Source organism: Centroberyx gerrardi, chromosome 16, assembly GCF_048128805.1.
Source record: "Centroberyx gerrardi isolate f3 chromosome 16, fCenGer3.hap1.cur.20231027, whole genome shotgun sequence".
Taxonomy (NCBI): domain Eukaryota; kingdom Metazoa; phylum Chordata; class Actinopteri; order Beryciformes; family Berycidae; genus Centroberyx; species Centroberyx gerrardi.
In genome coordinates, this window is record NC_136012.1 from 17,293,553 (window position 1) to 17,315,160 (window position 21,608).

The window sequence follows — 21,608 nt, forward strand, 5'->3', positions numbered from 1 at the left end:
AATATCTTCATATAGCTGAACTATAAACTATAATGTCTAGATGTAGTCTGTCTTATTATACTATATGCATAATATCTACATTAGATGAAACTTTAATGATCCTCATGAGGAAATTGGGTTGATGCAGCAGCAAATAGGATAAAGCAAAGAAAAATAAGAGTTACAATAGAGCAAATAGGGGCTACATAACACCACCAACAATTTCAACACTAGAACATACTAATTGAAATGTATATGAATTAAAAAATATATAAATACACAGATTTACACCATATGTGCAGTGTGTGCAAAAAGACAGCAGTAGAACAAACTGAGACGAAGTTATGTAGCTTTGAGTCTCACATCCAGACATTTAGGCTACAGCTTATAACATTTTCCAACTGAACTTTCAGTGTTGAAAGCCATTGCCCAGTTAGAAGTTGCAGGCTTTACAGACTACAGGTCTGGCTCTGGGTTGGCTGGAGCGCTGCGCTGAAAACAGTTTCCCGCTGCCTGCGAGGGTCAGCAGATCTACGCGGCGTGGGACATCCTGCTCGTTAGCACACTTCCTGGTTAACACAGCACCTGCCCCCCCTCTGGGGGAGATGGGTGGATGTCTGTCCAAACGCTGACCTCTCCTACGGCTCGGCCAACATGAATTCCACAAAGATACTAAAAGATAATGATCATCGTCTTGGTTTTCCAAATGTAGGTGGGATTTCTGACATGCCCTTCATGACATGTTCATTATAACAACTTAAACTACACTGTCCTTCACTTTACCAGTTCCATTACACTGGGAAACACCGAGCAGACAAGGGAGCAGAAAACTTCAAATTATACAAAAGTAATGGACAGGTTTTGGAACCTCTCCGTACCCACCATTTTGTTGAAGCGCTCCAGGCAGATTCAGAGGTCCCCTGCCAATCTGTTCAGGCTCTTTTGGACTCTCCTTGTGAACTAAGAGCAGAAAAGCATTATTGGTTTGGCCAAACTGCTGTAAACTTGTCATTACTCTATTTTTGCAAGGCGGTGAAGTGTAGAAACAGAGTAGGTGGAAGTAATGCCCTACCCTGATTATCTCCATATGAGCAGTTGAGTCTCTAATAATGGTTTCCGCTTACAGCATAATGTTGTTGAACATTTTCCCCCTTGCGGTGATTGTATCCTAGCTCTGTGTGTGTGTGTGCTCGCTTGTGCATGCGTGCACGCACTCGTGTACAGATATGCGCGGGCGTGTGTTACATTTATCTTGGCTTTTTAAATTGCTATATTAATAGTTCCTGCTGTTTTTGAATGAGTGTGACAGTGGTTTTGCTCTCTTCAACATGCTTGGGAAAGCTGAGAGCTAAATGGGGGAATCCACGCTGGAAACGGGGGGCCCACAAATCTCTGGCTCACTTTTCATCCCATCCAACTAAGGATTATGCCTTTTCTGATATATGTTTCGCTATTTGCTTTTTTTTTAATCTCCACAAAATGTATTTTAAATTCCCTTAGTAACTGATTATAATAAGAGAACATTGGTTAGATCTAGCATAGCCCAATATCCACAGCCATATTCTACCTAGTTCCCACCAGTTGCCAAACCAAGCTTGACTAATAAAGTCTATGCATCTTTTTCTGTTTCACACTCACATGTAGTATAAAGAGCATTTCTTATCCTGATGCAAACTGTTTAGTCTAGAGTCCTCAGAGCTCCTAATACAATGTAATTGTTATACTTTGGCCATGATGCGTTAATATTGTGATTCATTTTCTGTTTGACTGCTGCAAGTCTATTAGGATTTCATTTGACTGTGAAATGGTTTCCCTTAGGGCAGAAAAATTCCACACATTGAAGCATGACGTTTAATCACCTTTTTTTCATTTTGAAGACCTGGCAGAACATCCATATTTGGTCTTTCGTTTATTGAATGTACCCCCAGTATCAATATTAGGTTGCCTGTGATCAGAAGGTCAATAGTTTGAGTCCCCAGACCAGCAAGCAAAATCTGGACAGGGAAAGTGAACAAGACGCACTTTCCCCTCCTTCAACAACTGCTGGCAAGACGCCCCTGAGCAAGAGACTGTGGTTGTACTGAGGAGTGGCCTGATGTGAATGTGTGGATGTTTGTAACCCTCGCCCCTCCTGCTGCTACTCCCCCAGGTTGTAAATAAGAACGAGCTCTTAGTCAGCTCGCCTAGTTAAAGGCTTTTTTCATAATGTGGGGGAAAATATCACATTGTGCTGGAGCAGTTTCAATTACTGTGCTGTGAAAGTACATAGCGCAAAAATGGGACATTAGTGGCCTCTGCTCAGATATGGGTTTCACTTCACAGTTTTACTTTTCTGCATATTTGTGTGCATTTTAATAGCCGTTGCCGGATCTCATAAGGGAGAGTCCCCTGCTAAACCAAACAGAATTAGTACATTATGGAGACTTGGAACATTTATACCGTCATTTTGAATAGATGGCAGGAAATGAGCTTCATTTCAAAATGAGATATCCAACATTAGAGCAAAATGATGCCTCATCTTACAAAATGATTGCTGAAAGCTGATGAAAGCAAAACATCTGAAGGTTGTTGCTTTCAAATTGGTGATGTTATTGAGAATAGAGTCATCAGAGTTGTTTGAAATGTTGACTGAAAAAGCAAAATCTTTCTAAAATGGATACCTAGCTTTCTCGAAACCCTTCAAATGATATTTTTAAGTGAATGGGTAAAGGGAAATGCTAAAACTTATTGTAAAAATGCTTGTTTTTTTAACTTGGTCCAAATAAGGACCACAACTGTAGACTGTTGGCAGACAGCAGAGTGACAGAGCGAGAGAAGAAAAGGAGCGGATGGCGTAGAAGACGACTTGACAACATGCCGCAACAGGAGAGAACCTAAGGAGTGAATGAGTCTTAGAAAAAGTAATTGCTATGATTTTGGAAATGAAATATCCAGCGGTTTGCTGCCTTTTTATCTCCCCTTTCAAGCGGGGGATCATACTCCACGCCCCTTTAATTTCTCTCCTCCAGACAGTTGACGAATATGAAGTTTATCACAGGCCGTAATGCTCGTTACTGAAACCTCACATCTGTAAGCAACAACCCGGACTCCTCAGCAGACCACAGGTTCAGCCGGTGCGACTGTGCACGGCAAGATGTGGAACAGAACAGAAAGCTACCCAACAAATGGCACCACTCCCCCACCCCGAGGATAATTACACCCTAGACAGAGGTGAGGAGCGAGAGGAGAATGTTATGGCTGCAGGGTGTGTAGATTTACACCAGTTTCTGTCAGCAATGCTCCGCAGACTGGCAGCCCTCTTCTTTGGATGTGACTGCAGGGAACAGATTATGCCAATTTATGTAGAGATAATCAACCTTTTTTGCATTTGCCAGTTTTCCGTCTAGGTGTGTGACGCATTCGCAAGTGTAACCCTGAATTATTTAAGTGATTCACGACTTTTTTTGTTTCTTATGCTTTTCCCACCGCTGAGTATGTCGGGTGCCGGGCTGTGCAGAACGACTTGGAATGTGCGCACGCATTTTTCATGTTTTGAATTGAAATTGCTCCAATATTGTGTTTCCATCATCCAAACATCTCACCGGTTCGAATTCCCCGCATTCCGAGGGTTTTGAATTCGTATGTATATAAACGATAAGTAGCGTACAGTATATCTTCTAATTATTTACAAATGTTGATGGCCGCGGCTCAGTCGCAGACCACCGGGCTCATTGTAGCTGCCTCCAATTAGTGACAGCCGTCGGTGAATGGTTCGGGGCATGCGGTACCCCCGGGCCTCCTTCACGGCTCTCTTAGCAGTTTCGGTGGTGACTTGAGTTCAGGAGGCTACGGAAATAATCCTTCTGGGCCTTTTATGACTTGAGATTGGAGCGTGTGGCTGTTAAGGTTTTCTATTTATATGTATTGTGTGCGCCTGTGACTTTTATGGCTCTTAATTGTGTGTATGTGTGTTTTTTTAATTTGTGTGGGTATGTGTGTTGTTGTTATTATTGGAGTGAGTGGGGTGGTGGTCGGGGGAAGGGGGGGGGTGAGTTACTGTGTGTGGTGGATGTGCTGGCTGGCGGACAGGGGGGGGTCAGAGGACAGGACCTCTCTCAGAGGAGTGGCTGTTAACCCCTGACCTCGCTGGTTAAGCCTGCAGGGTGGTGGTGGTCGAGGCGGGGGGGCACCCCGAGGTCCGTCTGGTTCAGGGGCACATGATGGCAGGCAGAGGGGGCGGTGAGGTGTCTAATCTGGTTTTTGTCCATGAGGCGTTTTCACCTCCCCCACCATCCTTCCTCTGAGAACACAGTTTGAGAGGCAGGGCAACGTCAAAGGGAAGTGACTTATTTTATGAGCCATTTAAAGGGGATGGTGGTCTCCCACAAAGGGAAAGCAGGGAAGCAGTGGACTGCTGATGAATACCATGACACACAGTCTCATGTTTGTTTACAAGCTGCTGTTCTCTTGTTTTGACCGCCATAAATGGCAGTTTTTCCTCTTCTGAGTGACACTTGAACAATGTTCTGTCTCTGTGTCCTATTAGATTTTATAGTACTTGTGAAGCTGGAGGGCTGAGAGGCCCCTAAAAGGAACTCCATAAGGCAACTGAGAGTCGTCCCAGCTCACCCGTCACACAAAAGACTATTCAAGACAGTGATGGTGAAGAAACTACCGATGCATCGACTGATGCATCCTGAAGGCTTATTGTGAAATTAGGAGGCTGAAACATGTCACACAAGGTCCAGCGTGATGGTGATTTTTATAGGAACCAACTCTTCTTGTAACCGTTCGCCTCCTTGTGTTTCAGCTTGGTGCGTGCCGTTTTCTCTCGGTGGTTTGAGAAATTGGCTGCCACAATGTTTTCACAAAGTATGCATTAGCTAAGAATCTTCAGTTTTCAGAGACTTAATCCTTTGAGCTAACAATGTGACATTTGTACAGACATTCCTGTGAAATATTGACCATCTCACTTTTATTTGTGTACTTTGGTAACTGTGGCTATTTTCCACGTGGATATAGCCCTTTTGATTGTGCGCCTGTGCTGTGGGCAAGCAGGGGCCCTGGTGGAGGAGAGACTGGATGGCTGTTTCACCTAAAAGTTTAGAGTGTGTGTGTGTGTATAGTGTGTGTGCACCCACTGCTCCCTGTACCTCCAATCATGCTGGTACAAAGAGCTATGTGTTGAGCAGTGATGTGATGTGTGAATGTGTTTAGGTAGGGTCTGCCAACTGTGCCTGTGTGTGTGTGTGTGTGTGTGTGTGTGTGTGTGTGTGTGTGTGTGTGTGTTTGTGTACATGAGAGTGGGGGTCGGGTGGAATGAGTGACAGAGGGGAGAAAGTGAGAGAGAGTGAGCGAGAGATGAGTTCGGGGAAAGGGCCGAGTGAGAGAAAGAGTGACTTGGGCCTTATTTGGACTTGATCCCAGACAGAAGGGTCTAGTTTATGGGACGAGGGTAGGTGGTGCATCCCTGCCTTTGGTGCCCTAAGGTGATCATATCATTATACGTCTAACTCTAAAATGTCTTTTTAAAGCTTTAGCCCCTGTGTCCAACATGGAGGGATCTATTGTAAAAATGTTTTGTTGTTTTTTTCAGTTACATCTAGCTGTTCAGTGTGTTAAGTTTAACAACACCTCCAGCTTTTAAAGAAATATTAAGGAACAAGCATGATTAGTTCACATCAGTTTTAATGTCAGGTGTAGGCTAAATTCATCTAGAATGCTTCATGAAACTTAAGAGTCTTTCAAAAATTGCAACAAAACCTTCATTTTGAAGCTCCATATATGGGATGGAAGCACTTTAAGTAGCGGAGACCTGCGGCTGGCTGTGCAGGCATATAGGCCCCGAGTCAGTGAGCACGAGCTGGCGGGGAAAACTAAACAGGCCGTTGGTGCCTGGGTGGAGTGAAAGGATCCCTGTGTTCTCCCTAAATTCCAACAGCCACGTTTAAAACAAAACATTATTGCAGCTGCAACTTTGCATTCGTCCTCCTCTGCCCAGTGCTGACCTGACCCTCCTTTTAATTGGATGTTAAACTCACTTTTGTCAAAGTTGGCAGTTACTCTTGTACCAAAGGCTGTGTTTGGATTTTAAATGATGGCTCTGATTAGAAAACAGAGTGGTACCTCAGGTTAAGTTGTATTGAGATTTCAGGTTGTTTTGCTTGGACTCGGTCGGCCTTCTCACCTGCACTGAGGCTGAAGCTCGTCTTATCAGTGTCATACTGGGAACTGTTAAAGAAGCCCTGTGTACAAACTATCAATCATGACAGTGAGTGCCAGGATAAGAGCGAAGCTCTATAAAGAGGCAGACTAAAGACCGCCTTGAGCTGAATGATGTAATTAATCCACTTAAGTGCAGTTAAGGGGCTTTTTCTCACCTAAAGTGCATTTGATTTGGTCAGGGGCAGAGTTGTTAATTAACAGTTGAAGGGGTTCATTCTAAAACGCTATATATCTACATTTAAAAAAAAATGTGAGCTGATTTTTTCAATGTATAAAAAAATAAGATTACATCCAAGTGAAAGGCTCAAGATGGATAATAACTATAATGGAAGTAGACAGATTATTCAAATGGTGTATGTCTCTTTTTGGAATGAAACTCTTTTTTTTCTTTTTCTTTGCTTCATTTTGGTTTCTAGAGGACAAATGGCTCATACTTTATATAACCAAAGCCATGTGGTTGTAGAGATGAGCTGCTTCTTTAAAAAAAACATGGATTTATGACACATGTAATGCTGTTTTCATTGTAACTTTCTTTATAGGTTGTTTTGCATTGCCAACATTTGTTTCTAAAGTTCTTGTGATTTATTATCAGGGCAAGTCAATTGCTAAGCAATGGTGACAGTGTTAGGAGATTTCTATCAAAGAAAAAGCAAGACATTGTGGTTATGATACATGTGTTCAGAGTGACTAATATGAAACAATATGTCAAAATGTCCACTGTGGCCAATGACCAATCAGCTAAATTGAAACCCTATAGATTTTAATTGAGCTACTCTGCAGGTGTGCAGGTCCTGAAAAGGTCTTAAAATGTCTTAAATTATATTATCTAAACTCAAGGCCTTAAATAGACTTAAATACAGTTAAATGTAGCATTTATGTCTTCTGTTCAGGTTTTGTGAGATCTTTATTTCAATCGCATAATTGGTCTCATATTTCATTCTAACTGGCATTTGAAAAAAAGGTCTTTAAAAATCTGAAATGTAACCTGATGAAACTTGCAGAGACCCTGCAAATAAGACAGGTGCAAAGGCTCCTTAATCTCTGATGGGGTATTTTGTAGTGGCGATATGATTCATGATGACCAGCAATGACGGACGGTTTCTTGCTGAATGTAGCGTGTAACCGGGTTTTCTCCTCGTCTCTCCCTGCAGGAGCCCCCCTGAAAGTCTGTCCGCAGGGTTTCTCCTGCTGCACCGTGGAGATGGAGGAGAAGCTGAGCCAGCAGAGCCACTCGGAGATCAAAGCACCCGTCTCCCAGCTTAGCACCAACTTACAAAGCACCTTCAAACAGAGGCACAGCCACTTTGACCGTAAGAAAATACACTCACACAAACAAACAGACAGGCACAAACACACCCCCGCCATGTTTGCCACCGTGTGCGTCAGTCTACATTGCGGTGCTTGCCGTAGCGTCCCGTCCCCATAGCAGCAGCACTTGTGTTGCTGCGCGATTTTGACAGACGCTCCCACCTGCCAGCGCACCGCACCGGAGCGGAGACAGCCAGTCTGTGTCCGTTGGCCCGTCCACCTGTCTCTCAACGTCTCAGCTCCCTGCCTCATCTCCCCCTCACCGCCCAGTCCCCCGCTGCCCGCTTCCCCTCACTCCAGAGGGAGAGACGTGCACGCTCCCAGACGGACCACACACATTTCCAGATCCAGTCTTCTCTGTACTTCCTGTTCCTGCATGTGTGTATGCCTGTAAATATTGGGATCAGGTTTCCCTTGCCGTGGGTGGGAGCGCATGGGAACATGCGGCAGTGCTGAGTCACCGAGGAAGCGGGGCGGCTTTGAACACCCTCGGCCACCCAACCGTGCCACCGCTGCCGCTCCGCTGGAAAGGAGCTTGATAAGATAGGGAAGAGAGGATGACATTTTTTTTTTTTTACCTCAGCGGATCAACTGAAGGAAAGAGGAAGAGTGGAATTCCAAATGTCTAAATACACTGGGACTCTACTTGTCCAGAGGGGAAGTGATGAAAGGGTTCTTGTAAATAGTGCAGAGATGTGGGGTTACTCCAATTATGTGTGTGTGCCTGTGTGTGCGCGCATGTGGGTGAAAGACCTTAAGATCTTATGTGTCTGTGAAAGGGAGAGAGGGATAGTCAGTAACAGGGAGCATGTGTATTGCAGCCAGATGTGAACAGGAATGTGACGTGTCGGAATGCAGTGGCTGCTTGAGCCCTCCCGCCCCTCGTTCTCCCTCTCACTGCCCTTTGTCCCCATCTCATGCCTCACTCACTCCTCTCCCAAAAATCACTCTCTGTCTCCAATGGACCCCTCTCTCTCTCTCTCTCTCTCTCTCTCCCCCCCCCCCCCCTCCTGCGTCTCACTGTTTATCATGTTTCACTGCGCTCAGTTCTCAAATTCGTGTTCTTGTTCTCGCGCTCGGCTCTATCCTCCCCCGTCTCATGTCTTCGCTGCTGTCTTATATGACTCAACTGGGACTGTCTGCAACATTTCGCAAAAATTATATGGGTGGCTTGAAGTCAAAGAATTTAGTCACAGTCCAAATTCTTAGATGGCTAATCATCACGGGGCTTTTTCGACTAATCAAATCATCCATTTAATTGAGAAATATGCAATTGCATGCCATCATGCAAAATTACACTATATTGCACTACTCAACCGGTTTCATCCAGATGTACTGCAGTTAGTGATTTCCTACATTTCCCAGAATGACTTGGAACAGGCGTGAACTTGCATTCAGCTGTGGGTTGTGGGTGTAGGTGGAGACAGCGATAGTGATAGCATATTAAGAGCAAGAGAGCGAGAGTTTTTGTGGTCGAGAAAGTCGTGCCCCTCACTAAAAGTACAATGTGTCCTGTGGCTGCATTGCATCATGGTCTATTGAGGCTGCTTTCAATGGAGAAATTGGTATTTCTGCCACTTTAATGATGGATTTCATCCTCTATGATTGTTTAATGTTGGTCCAAAATGGTGAGTCTAGAACAAAGCTCTTGCTCTTTGATACTGAGGGGCTGACACCAAAACCTGAAGTTTTTGACAGCTGAAAGTTTTTCTGCTATCAAAGTTCATTGTAGCTGCACTGGAAATATCTCAACTTTGACGTCAAGTGGTCTATGTTTGGCTAGTTACACATACAAATATACCACCAAACAACAAAATGGGCCCAGAAATGCAAGGTACATTGCCATTAACTGTTTTTAACAGTGTTAGTGTAGCATTTAAAACTCAGTATGTTTACACAAAATACTCATTAAAACAGACTAATCATACAAAAGTCTTACAGTAGTTGGCAAAAACACCTGAAAAGTCAACTAATTGACCAAGACGGGGCAGCCCTACATTCAACAGTGAAACTCTTGCCTGCGTTTCGTTTACCCTCCTCCCCTTTTGTGCCCCCCACCCACAATCACCACGGGTTCGGTCTGCCGTCTGGGTGCAGACCTGCCTGTCTCTGAATTGTTAGATGTGGGATCCCTTTACAAAGGCCTGCTGTGCTCTCTTCCACCTGGGCCATTAGACCATTCTCTCACTGGATAAGGTGACAGGCTCGGGTTGCTGGCCTATTATTTCCTCTTCTCACATCGAGACACCCAGAAGCAGGCACTTCCTGCTGGCGGAACTGGGACGGGAAGTGGTTATCATCGAATTTACTGTGACTGGAGAGGAGAGTAACGACGATGACGTGAGCCAACTGCTCATGTGGAGCGGCGCATACACACGTAAACACAGCTGCAAATGTACATGTTCGCAGACGCACCGACACGCACTTGCACACTAACAAACTCAGGAAGTGGTGTGTGTGATTAAGCAGACTCTCATCATGCGCCTGGAGGTAGGAGTCATGGCCAATTAAGACCAGGGCCAGAAATAGTTCTCCCCTCTCTTTCTCTGCCGAGTGTGTGTTTGTCCTAGCCTCAGCCTGTCTGTCCTGTTGCACTGACCCCATCCAGCAGAGCAAGCCTATGTCTGGGAATTAAGCACTTGGATTAAGGCCCCTTACCTACACACACACACACACACACACACACACACCAAGACACATCCATCCCTACCAGTGCAGCCTAACAGCAGGAGGGATGGAATCCCATAAGAAAAGGGAGAAGCGCAGGGACTAATTGGCACAAATAGGATGCAATTACTGCCTGGGCTGGGATTGGGAGGAGCAAAGTTTATAGGGACACGGGTGGGGGTGGAGGGGGTGGAGGGGGTAGAGGGGGGGATTTCAGCGCTCCTTGAAGGAGGAAGGGGAGGGAGGAGTGGGAGGAGAGCGGTCAGCTCCTCTGTTGATGTGATGGATTGGGCCTAGCATCATCGCTCATAATTTAGGGCTCTTCTGCAACATGTGGAAACGCTGACAGAGTGAGGGAGGGGAGCAAAGACAGACACTCGCAGAGGCAGAAGTCGTCCTCGTTCCCCGAGAGCATTTGCTTTTCCCGCATTTTGCTACAACTTGCGCTCTCTCCCATGTAACCTTTCACCCACATTCTCTCAGACCATTGGCTGAGCGACAGGCGCATTTTTTAATGGAAAAATCCTGAGGGAGTGTTCAGCTCCTCGGCCTGTTGGCAGACGGCTGCATGTCATAAACCGTTTTTAATGACAATGCAAGATGCCTGTGTAATGCTGCTCATACTTCAGGCCCTCGGCTCGGGCCAAAGAACCCCACACCCTCCGCACCACCCCCACTACCACCACACACACACACACACACACACAGGCTACACTCCTTTTTAAACCACATTCTGGAAACGAGCAGTGGGTTTGTCCAAACTCATTACAGGGCTTATCTGTCTAACATATAGGCTTTGCCAGTTTAATGTAGAAAGGAAGTAGAGGAAGTGTAGGGTTGTCCTCCTGCCTCCTCCTCTTCCTCCTCCCCCTCCTCCTCCTCTTCACCTCCTATGTCTCCTTTCACTGACTTTAAACTTGTGGCTACTATGACATTCCAGGGGTGGGGGTCGGTCTTTTGTTTTAATCTCTGTCAATGGAGCGTGGAACTTGGTGCCCTCTCCCCTGTCTTTGTGTGTGTGTGTGTGTGTGTGTGTGTTTGCAGGGGGGGGGGGGGCAATGATGGTGGGGAGGTAAATGGAGGGGCTGCAGTGTTTCCGGTATCCTTGGCGACACAGTGGGGATTTGGAGTTAAAAAAGCCCTCAACTTAACCCGCCCCAAGCCGCCCTCACCCCTCCCCTACCTCATTTTTTCTTTTTAGTGTGTCAGTCTGAAGTGGAAGTGACAGCGCTACTTGGGGACTGTGTGCGTGTGTGTGTGTGTGTGTGTGTGCGCCTGTGTGTGTGTGTGTGTGTGTGTGTGTGTACTGGTGGCAGATTCAGAGAGCGTTTAGTGACTCCCTCTGTGAGAGCATGGGAACTTTACATTTCAAAGCCGAGCAGAGGGCACCCAGAGAAACTGCAGTGGAACAGAAGTTTTGTGCGCACGGGGAAGCGAAGGGGGAGAAAGGAGTTGATAAAAAGGGAGAAGAGTGAAAAGGGGGTGAGTGTATGCTTGCATGCACGCGAGACTGAGGTGAAGCATTTTTCAGAGACTCTGGAATTCTCATTTTGTTCAGATTAAGAAAGTGGGGGGGTGGGGGGGGAGGTGGGGTGTGAGGAGGGGTGTTCGTGGGAGAGGGGGCTGGATTATTGGGGGGCGGGGGAGGGGGGTGATGGACATTCCTCAGGATGAAGTAGGTCATTGTTCCCTGTCTCTACTGAAGAGAGCTCTCTGAAGGAACTGATGAAGTGAAAGCAGTGGAGGGAGAGAGATGTGGGGCTGGAGGGGGGGTACAGGTCCCTATACGGGACGGGGAGGGGAGGAGGGAGGAGGGGGGGGGGTCGCATTATTCAGTAATCCTATTGAAAATGCCTCTGAAGGACAGTCCAAGAGAAGCCGGGAGAAAGGAAGGCGAATGGAATGTGACAACAGAAAAATGCCATTGATGGTGGTCAGTTTGAAGCGGCTTGATGTGGAGAGACGTTTCTGCTGAATGGCGAGTCTACAGGGACGAAGCGCTTGCCGCCGCTCCCATACTTGGCCACTCCGCTCAGCCTGACAGAGACGCCCAGCTCCACCTTTCACCCGTCCCGCTTCGCTCCTCTCATCCTCTCCCTCCATTTCCAACCGCTTCCCTTCCCATTATACATTCCTCTGCATCTTTTTCTTCCAAGATTTTATGGCTTGAGCTGGTTTTTTTGTTGAGATTCTCAGAATGTCAAGAAATGGGCACAGGTCAAGAAGAATAATCATCAATCTGATTTCAAACTTGCCTTTTTGGAAATGGTAGCAGGTTTTCAGCAGCTTGAGTATAGAGTTAGAAAACATAACCTCTCCTGCAATGCAAAAGACATACAGATATAATGTAAGTTAGTAGTAATAATACATTATTGAAGTGGTCATTTAGTCAAAGAATTGTACAATTGTAATATTTTACAGTCATATTGCATAATGCACATTATGGTCATGGAGTTTCAATTTCAATAACCTGATGTGTGTCGCCTATAGCCTAAAGTTTTGTCATAGGATCCTCATATAGTGTAGATCTGCTTTGCCCAAACAAGTCAAATGAAAAGCTCGAGTATTGAGTTAAGGATTGATAAAATCAGTCTTCAGTCTGTGTATTTATAACATGTCCCAAGCAATATGTTATCCATCATACTGAAAACAGGGCAAATTCAATTTCCTTCATAACATCTTTAAAATAAACCCTTCCTTATAGAAGCCCACTGAAATGCTAACAATGTAGAACTGTTTGCTCTGGATCTTTGGCAACCTTTGCATTTAGTCATCACACTAATCCTCCCCCGTCTTTTCTCCTCCTCTCCGCCAGAGTTTTTCCGTGAGCTTTTGGACAATGCCGAGGGCTCGCTGAACAGCATGTTCGTGCGAACGTACGGGATGATGTACGTGCAGAACGCAGAGCTCTTCAAGAACTTCTTCCAGGCCCTGAAGCGCTACTACCTGTCGGGCAGCGCCGCCGTCAACCTGGACTCCATGCTGTCGGACTTCTGGGCCGACCTGCTGGAGAGGATGTTCCGGCTGGTCAACGTTCAGTACGAGTTCAGCGACTCCTACATGGAGTGCGTCAGCCGCCACACGGAGCAGCTGCAGCCCTTCGGCGACGTGCCGCGCAAGCTCCGCCTCCAGCTGACGCGGGCCTTCGTCGCCGCGCGCACCTTCACGCGCGGCCTGGCGCTCGTGCCGGAGGTGGTCAATAAAGTCTCTACGGTGAGTAAGAGGTGCATGTGAAACTTCGGGGCTTTGTTGTGGAGGCTTACAGAAATCTGCGGTGACGTCGTTAATTTTAATTACCGCTGGATACTGAAAAGTGTTGCCTCAGGCGGTTTTTTTGGCATGGCAGCTCTCATGTCAGGGGAAGTTGGTATGAATCTCTGAGTACACAGAGCTTTTCACTTGGCGCAATACAGAAGCTCTGCGGTGTTTGAGCAGGTGTGGGGAGTTCAGGTGAAACATGAGAACACATGCAGCGGGGAGTTGCCTCCATCCCTCCCTCCTGTGTTTTCTGACTCCATGCCTCTCTTGGGATAAGAGGTCAAGGTCCCACTAGAGTGTGTGTGTTTGTTTTTGTGACTCTGTCTGTGCCTGATAACATAAACTACTTTGCCTGTTCTGGTATGACATGTTTTGCCGTGGTAGTGAATAATTCATTAATGATTAGATTATACTGCACGCTGGACTTGGGCTATAAAACGGGTTGTGCCTTTTTAGGGTCTGAGTGTGTGTGTGTGGGTGGTGGATGAGTGTTTTTCCCGTGAACTGCGACAGAATGATAACAGACTGCTTTCTGCCCTCCTCCCCCTCAGGTCAGTGCATCTCCCAGCTGTGTGCGAGCAGCCATGAAGATGCTGTACTGTCCCTACTGCTCGGGCCAGGTGGCCCTGAAGCCCTGCCAGAATTACTGTCTTAACGTGATGCGTGGCTGTCTGGCCAACCAGGCCGACTTGGACACAGAATGGAACAACTTCCTCGGTAAGTGGCCTTCATGTGAACACGGACACGTTTTGTAGCCTTCCTGAATGAAAACTTGACCATGCATGCACCCTCCAACAACCGTGATGACTTAATGTGTCCAAATCAGAGCATTGGAGTTGTGGTCGAGTATGTTTGTTACCCTCATGTACTCTATTCTTAAACTATAGCTTATTCTTCTATGATACAGTATATCCTATTACTATTTGCTGCAGTGCAAAGTTTAATTTAATCTAAGCATGCACCCCTGTATACCCTTGTGGGCACAAAGCCAATTTGACGTGATGGGATTGGTGATCAATGTGGTGTAACTTTCAGTTTCACCTCTCCACTTGAATAAGATATTTTTTTGTTTTATTATTATTATATTTTCTTTTATTCCCCTGGGTATATTCAAGTAGAGGAGAGTGTGAGAACTTGTACAACTTGTGACCCACAGGCTGCATGTAAATATATTTTGTAAATATAGACCCAAATCAAATTCTTCATGCATACAGTGGCACCGAAATAACTTCTCTGTTCGGCAAGTATATCATTAATTACATTCATTAAATACAGAGTGGTACATATATCCACTATTCTCTGTATATATTCTCATAAATAGTATTCTATATGACAAACTCCTGTGACAATAGTGGTTTTTTGGCCTCCTGCCACCATTAAATGTGTCCATCCCTGGCTTATAGTGGCTGACTGCTGACGCTGCTGCTCTGTGTGGGGGCGTCTGGTTTCTGCTGCCCCCTCCCTGTGTGGCAGCTTTACTCTGCCGTAATTTTAGGGCTGTATTCCATCCCCAACTGTTTAACAATCTCCTGCTCCCAGCAAACAGCAGCAGACGGCTTATGCTTCCCCCTAGTGGTAGTTTCATGTAACTGAAATGGCCAAAATAACTTCTGTTTTTGTTCTTGAATCAATTTCTAATGTTTTTTTTGTGTGTGTGTTCTTATAACTCGTTTGATTTTCAGATGCCATGCTAAGCCTGGCTGAGAGGCTCGAGGGTCCCTTTAATTTTGAATCTGTCATGGACCCCATCGACGTGAAGATCTCAGAGGCCATCATGAACATGCAAGAGAACAGCATGCAAGTGTCACAAAAAGTCAGTTCCTTTTTTCATAATCGTTTTGAGTAAAAGAGAGAGAGTGAAATATATCCATTCGACTCACTTGCCTCTGCACTCGCCCACCTCTTCCAGGTCTTCCAGGGATGTGGCCAGCCCAAGCCAAGCAAGGCCTTCCGTTCCCGTCGTTCCGTCAAAGAAACGGGCTTCACAGGTCGCTTCCGCCCCTACAGCCCTGACGCCAGGCCTACAACCGCTGCTGGGACCAGCCTGGATAGACTGGTAAGGTCTATGAAAATCTACATCACAACTAAACTTCTTTTGCTCTATTTTAAATAGTTGTGACCTACCTTTGTCTTTTCCTTTTTATGCCTGTTTTCTCCCACACACTGCGCTCTTGCGTTACTAGTGAAAATGTATCAACGTTTCTGTGTTAAAACCTTTATCAGCATACACAATAAATTTTCTGATGAAGGTTTTAACACAGTAATGTCAATAAATGTTCACTAGCAATACAAGAGAGTGTGAAAGTTTATTTGAAATTTGACCTCATTGTCTCCCATTGGTGCCTGCACAAAGATAAGGATAGGTGTGTGATAGGACTTGTCTCATATGCCTGTTTTCTACCCAGACAACAGATGTGAAGAAGAAGTTGAAACATGCTAAGAAGTTCTGGTCCACGCTGCCAGACACTGTGTGTGCCGGGGAGAGGATTGCACCTGGGGACGACTGCTGGAACGGAACAGCAAAAAGCAGGTAAGAGCGTTACACACACACACACACACACAAATTAGAAATGTTATTAACAGTATCGTTAACTACTCAGCTCTGTACTTACATCTCTAGCTGCACATTCACATTCACTCTTACTTTACATAGGTATGAGTCAGTTGTCATCGGCAACGGATTGGCCAATCAGGTGTCAAACCCCGATGTGGATGTGGACATCACAAAGCCAGACATTGTGATCCGTAGCCAGATTGCCGTTTTGAAGGAAATGACAAGCTGGCTCAAGGCAGCGCACAGCGGCAATGACATCTCCATCGATAACGGTGAGGACAGTCGACTTCTGATTCTCCTGCTCTCATCATTTCCCTCTTCGCCGACCTCTGACCCCCCCGTGTGTGTCTTGTCTTTTTTTCCAGATGAGGATAGTAGCGGAGGAGAGGAGAGCGGCAGCGGTTGTGACTCTGCATCGTGCGAGACGGACCGGGACATCTACTTCTCCACTCCACCCAACCCCGTCAAACCCCGCGTCGTCCCGGTGGTGGACAGACATCCACCATCAACCGACGGCGGCCGTATGTCGCAGGGGAGCGTGGCGCTGGCGCTGTGCGGGCTGGGCCTCGCCCTGCTCGCCCCCCACTTGAGATAAAACTGCTCCAGGCGGGGAAAAGGAAGAGAACAAGAAGGAACGACGGAGCGAAGGGGAAAAACTGTCAGAGAGACTTTAAAAAGACTGCCTTCAGGACCTTGGTCTGTCCGCCATTGGGGGGGAAGACTCTTATTAATATTACAATAACTTCACTTTTAATTATTTGTTTGTATGTTTTTTTTTTTTTTTTTTAAAGGACATCAGTGTACAGCGATACGATTTTCTTCCCAAAAAAAATTCACATCTTTTTTTCCCTCATTTTTTTTGGATAAACCTTTACTCCTTAAGGCCCTTTGGAGCTATGATTCCTCTTGCAACATTATGAACAGTGTGTAATTTTTTTTTATTTGGCAATTTAATCCCACGATTCATTTTTGTGCCTTCCTAAATGATTGTCGTCAGAGTTAGATGAGTAGGAAGCAAGACGCTTGGTTGAATGTTGAGTGCCTGTGGTGGGACACATCTGCGTATTTCTGACGACATTTTCTTCTGCCTTTTCACCAATGCATTTCCATTAACCAGAGATCAACAAAGGAATAATGTAGCAAGTAGTGCTTTTATTTGTGATTGTTGTGTATGATTGTGTCTGCGCATGTGTATTCTTACATGTGTGTGGCTGCGCTACCATTTAAGATGTCAGCCAGTCAGAAATTATGAAGCTAGTCAGGATCAAGGCTATTGATCCTGACTCAAGAACACTACAATAGCATTTTTATGTTTTTTTCCAGTTTGCTTTTTAGAGCTCTTCTCAGAGCTGCAGAGTGCAGAAGTCGGCTCGTCTGTCAGAAATACTATGAAAGAAATTACAGCACAGGCATTTCACTGGTTCACCTGGAGAAGGAATCATTCTTTAGAAGAGCTTTTGGAGCACTCTGTGTGCCCAAACATGCATATTGTATGTATACTATAAGGATTACCACAACCTAAACAACAGCTAATGTTTGTTTTGTTTTGTTTTTTTCAAATTTTCTCAGCTTAAACCAGTTCACTAGTAAGATCATACCTCATGCATGCTCTCATTGTCAATGCAAACTAGCAATGTTCGAATTGAAAATGTCTGATAGAGTTAGATATGTGGCAGACATCCTGGTGCATGGTAACCAAGGAGAGGGACTCCCCTGGCATTACCCCTAAAGAAGGCAAAGCTGACAAGTCCTGAATGCCGTTTGGTACTGTAAGCTCAGTTCAGCAGAAGAGTATCTGACTCTATACAGTCTTACTTGTTTGAAGAGGATAGGCGGCGGCTTGTATGTTCAGAGCGTTTCAGATAAACTAGAGAGGAGGAACAAAAGACAGGGCTTTGATCAAATTAAATCAAGATAAGTAAGATTATTTTAATACAGGGTTTTATGTTGAAGAGGTGTTGTAATTTTTAGCTATTTTTGGTATGAAGATATATATTAGGTACTACAGTGGATTTTACTGCTAGTTTTTTAGGCGCTGGTGGGAGTGGTCAGTGTGCACAGATTTGGGGGCACTTTGGTCAGTGTGCACAGCTTTTGGGGCTCTTCTTCGCCCCTCACCCCCCGTCCCACGATACACACTTGTACCTCTCTACGTTGATGGCCTGCGTCAGTGTAAATGGACTCATCCTGAACCATTTGACCTATCTACCTTCATCCTCACATTCTGTCATTTCAACTCAAATGTTGAATGTTGAAGTTTTATCACAAGTGCTACCAAAATTGATACATGGTGCCTCGTATGTTTTCTTTTTTTTTTTTTTTTTTTTGTAAACCTTGGTACACTATTAGCTACTTCTTTATGTCAAAAAAGAATGTAGATGTTAATGACTGGTCAAGGCAGACACTTGTATCTGTTGTCTGTTCAAATTCTCTGTAGGGTTTTTTTTTTTTTTTTAGTATGTTGTAGCCGACTGACAAGCACAACATAGGTTTTTCTTTTAATTTGATAATCTGGTCTGTAAGTTGCATTGCCTGGCCATTTCATCTCTAACATTATATGCTGCCTCAAGTTGCTTTTGTACAGTAAATTATGCATGTATTTTTAATGCCTTTGCAAACATGCTTCTAGAACTGACAAAAGTATCTCCAAAATACAGTATTCAGAATGTATTGGTATACATAATTTAGATGATAAATATTAATAATTTTACAAAATAACTGATTTATTTGTACCGGTATCAGATTTGGGGGAGGGGGGGGGTTAAATATGCATTTTGTAAAAATGTAAAAATGGATTTGCATGTTTCAGGTTTGTTTGCAGGTCTAAGAGAATTGGCTATTGTTAGGATGTTTGGTAAATACTGGACATGGCAGTTTGCTCACAACCTTTGTGCCTCTTGTTTGGCTTTGAATTTGTCAGGCTGATTCTAAGCTCACATGAGATTTCCTTCGTTAAAAAAGTGATGTTCCCAATGATCAGTCCAGTTGTGAAGACTCGGAACAAATCAGTGAGGACATCGACAGTAAGAATCAGACTTTGAAGGATTTGGTGTCCAAGCAGCAGAAACATCTATGCAACCCACATAAAATATTGAAGCCTTGATTTAAAATATTGAAGCCGTGATTTGACAGCTCAAATTGACATTACTTCTGTATGTCACTGGTTCAATTCTTTTGTTTCCGTGTACCGCCAACATTTCTACAAGGGCTTGTGCATGTGTTAGTGTCATGTGGGAGAGTTGTGCTGTGTGTGATGAAACCCAACTTTCTAAAACTCGGAGAGGAAATGTTTTGGGTGATGATGGCAAATGTCTGTGCTTGCGGGCCAGGGCAGCAACATTTTCCGGCTGGCGGGAGTTGGTCCGGCTGCTGGATATTGTTCATCTGATCTATAGAGCAACTACAGTCTAGCGACTTCAAAGTTGATCTAGACAGTTGATGAAACTCTTCATCTGCCTTTGGCCCACAAGAACAGAATGGACTCATATTCTGAGGAGAGAATGAGTGACTGAAAAGAATAAACAATGTGTAAATAAAGAGCAGCCGTTTTAGATGTCTCTAAAAGAGGCCGTAACAGTACACCAGATTTTTACTTGTCAGAGTATCTCCTAAATGTTATGGAAAAACAAGATGAGATAGATGTTAAATTGTAAGAGAAAATGTATATTAAACAACATTTCCTAGTCTTGTTGAAATAAAGACTGCCAATATTTAAATGGTTGTGGATGTTTTAATTTCAAGAAGTTACTAGAAAGACCTTTTATGTTTTTTGTTTGGTAATTAACCACTGATACCTTCTGAAAAAGTTACACAGTTAAACTGCCTTCAAAACCATGATTAAGTGTGGACTTTTTGAGTAGATAGGTGTGAATTTGTAGAGGGGCAGACATTATGCTAATTTAGTTGCAGAGCTCTTGATACAAGGACCGGCATGCTTTGACTGTTAAACAGAGATTTAATAGATTTACTTTGTAAGGCCTTGGCTTCTTCGGGGCAATAAAAACTGCAGTCCAGTATGATGGGACTGGTACATATCTGAAAGGAGGATAAAAGTGTCACCCAGAGGGCCTACAGCAGAGCCCATAAGCCAATTATATGGCATTTAATAAAAAGGTACCGAATGTAGGTCCCACACTAAGGGTGATGTCATTGTCACGTATTATTGGAAGCAGGAAGCCCACAGTATTCAGGTTTACACTAATTTGTTTTGTCAGAAAATCAAACCTGATAGACAAAAGTTAAACAAACATGGAATATTCATAGCCTAAATTTAACAAACCTCATTTAAACAGAAGTGTTGGTCATCATGGCTAGTCTGGCTAACTACAAATGTGTAATAAAGATACATGTGTATATGTGTTTTATTCCCCTTGACAGGCATAGGTTAAAAAGATTATCGTTCAGTCATAGGTAGCAAAATTTTCTCAGACTTTCCGACTTTATCCAATTTTGATGATGGCGATCATGTGAAATTTCCAAGTAGGAAATTCAATTTTCCACTATATCCGATAGCACGTGAATGCAGGGCAAGAACGGGTCATGTTGTCATTGTTTCTCAGGTGGCGTCACGCCTTCTAGATAGGCGGCCATATTGGAGGTCCACAAACAGTATTACAAATAAACATCTTGTGCCAGATCATGTTGCTCTGACAAACCTAATGCTCAAGAATATCATAGATAACTGACAAAACAGAGGAAACCTCAGTACAAAGCATCTTAAAAGGAATTTAGACCGCTATGAGCTGCCAGCACTAACAAAAATCAATGTATATTCTTATAGGAAATATCACACTGTGATACAACTTAATAGTGAGTTTGTGCTATTTTATTTCCTATGGTATCTCTTAACATTTCCTGTATGAACTTAATAGTCTTGCTATGATATTTGTACCTTAACCTCCTAAAATTTATTAAAGGATTAGTTCGTTTCCGTAAGGGAGACCAGCCTCAATGCACCTTGGCATAGACATTTTATTTTTTGTTACTATATTATTAGGGAAATTCATATTGGAGACATCAGCACCATTCTTCCAAGAGAAATGCCATTAGGCCTATTTGGTGTTTTGTTGATGGTGGTGAAAAGTCTTAATTGTTCAAATGACCTTTAATTTTGTCAAACCAAAATCCATTAAACCATGAGTGGACACTGTCACCCTGAAAGAGACTTCTATCTCCCATCATCAGGATAGAAATGCTTCATTGTTGAAAGAAGATTAGCAGCACCCCAGTTGGCGTTGCGTTTATGTACACCTCGCCCTGCAAATACTGAATGAGACTTCATAAAAATGCTGCCATATTAGCTTCACTAGTTAATCATAAATTAAATAGTCGCTTCGTTCGGTTTTGCCGTAAAGCAAACACTGACAATATTATCGCTAAATGCAAAATGCAAAATGCCGAAACCCGGGATCGAACCAGGGACCTTTAGATCTTCAGTCTAACGCTCTCCCAACTGAGCTATTTCGGCGGTGAAACGCAAACGTAATGCAAGCAAGATATACACATTCAGGGGCGATAAAGCCTGTCATCAGCTATGTGATATAAATAAATCTTTAAAATATCAAAAATACACATTCATGTGATTAGACACGGCGTGTAACACCTAAAACCAGACATAGCTAACGGTTGGGCTGTCAGA

The 21,608-nt window shown here is 44.2% G+C and overlaps 1 protein-coding gene and 1 non-coding gene across 2 annotated transcripts in view; one reads left to right on the top strand and one right to left on the bottom strand.

Annotated features, from left to right (window-relative positions):
* The window catches only part of gpc4 (glypican 4), a 30,066-nt gene extending 12,953 nt beyond the window's left edge, over positions 1-17,113 (top strand). Inside the window, exons 2-9 of the mRNA XM_071923864.2 lie at positions 7,335-7,493; positions 12,974-13,371; positions 13,968-14,133; positions 15,099-15,229; positions 15,326-15,472; positions 15,822-15,946; positions 16,070-16,242; positions 16,336-17,113. Coding sequence (XP_071779965.1) covers positions 7,335-7,493; positions 12,974-13,371; positions 13,968-14,133; positions 15,099-15,229; positions 15,326-15,472; positions 15,822-15,946; positions 16,070-16,242; positions 16,336-16,565 — 1,529 coding nt within the window. The 3' untranslated portion in view covers positions 16,566-17,113. The remainder of the gene's footprint in view (positions 1-7,334; positions 7,494-12,973; positions 13,372-13,967; positions 14,134-15,098; positions 15,230-15,325; positions 15,473-15,821; positions 15,947-16,069; positions 16,243-16,335) is intronic.
* Positions 17,114-21,364: 4,251 nt separating this feature from the next.
* trnaf-gaa (transfer RNA phenylalanine (anticodon GAA)) lies at positions 21,365-21,437 on the bottom strand. The gene has a single exon. It is a non-coding gene; the product is annotated as a tRNA-Phe (tRNA).
* Between the last annotated feature and the right edge of the window lie 171 nt (positions 21,438-21,608).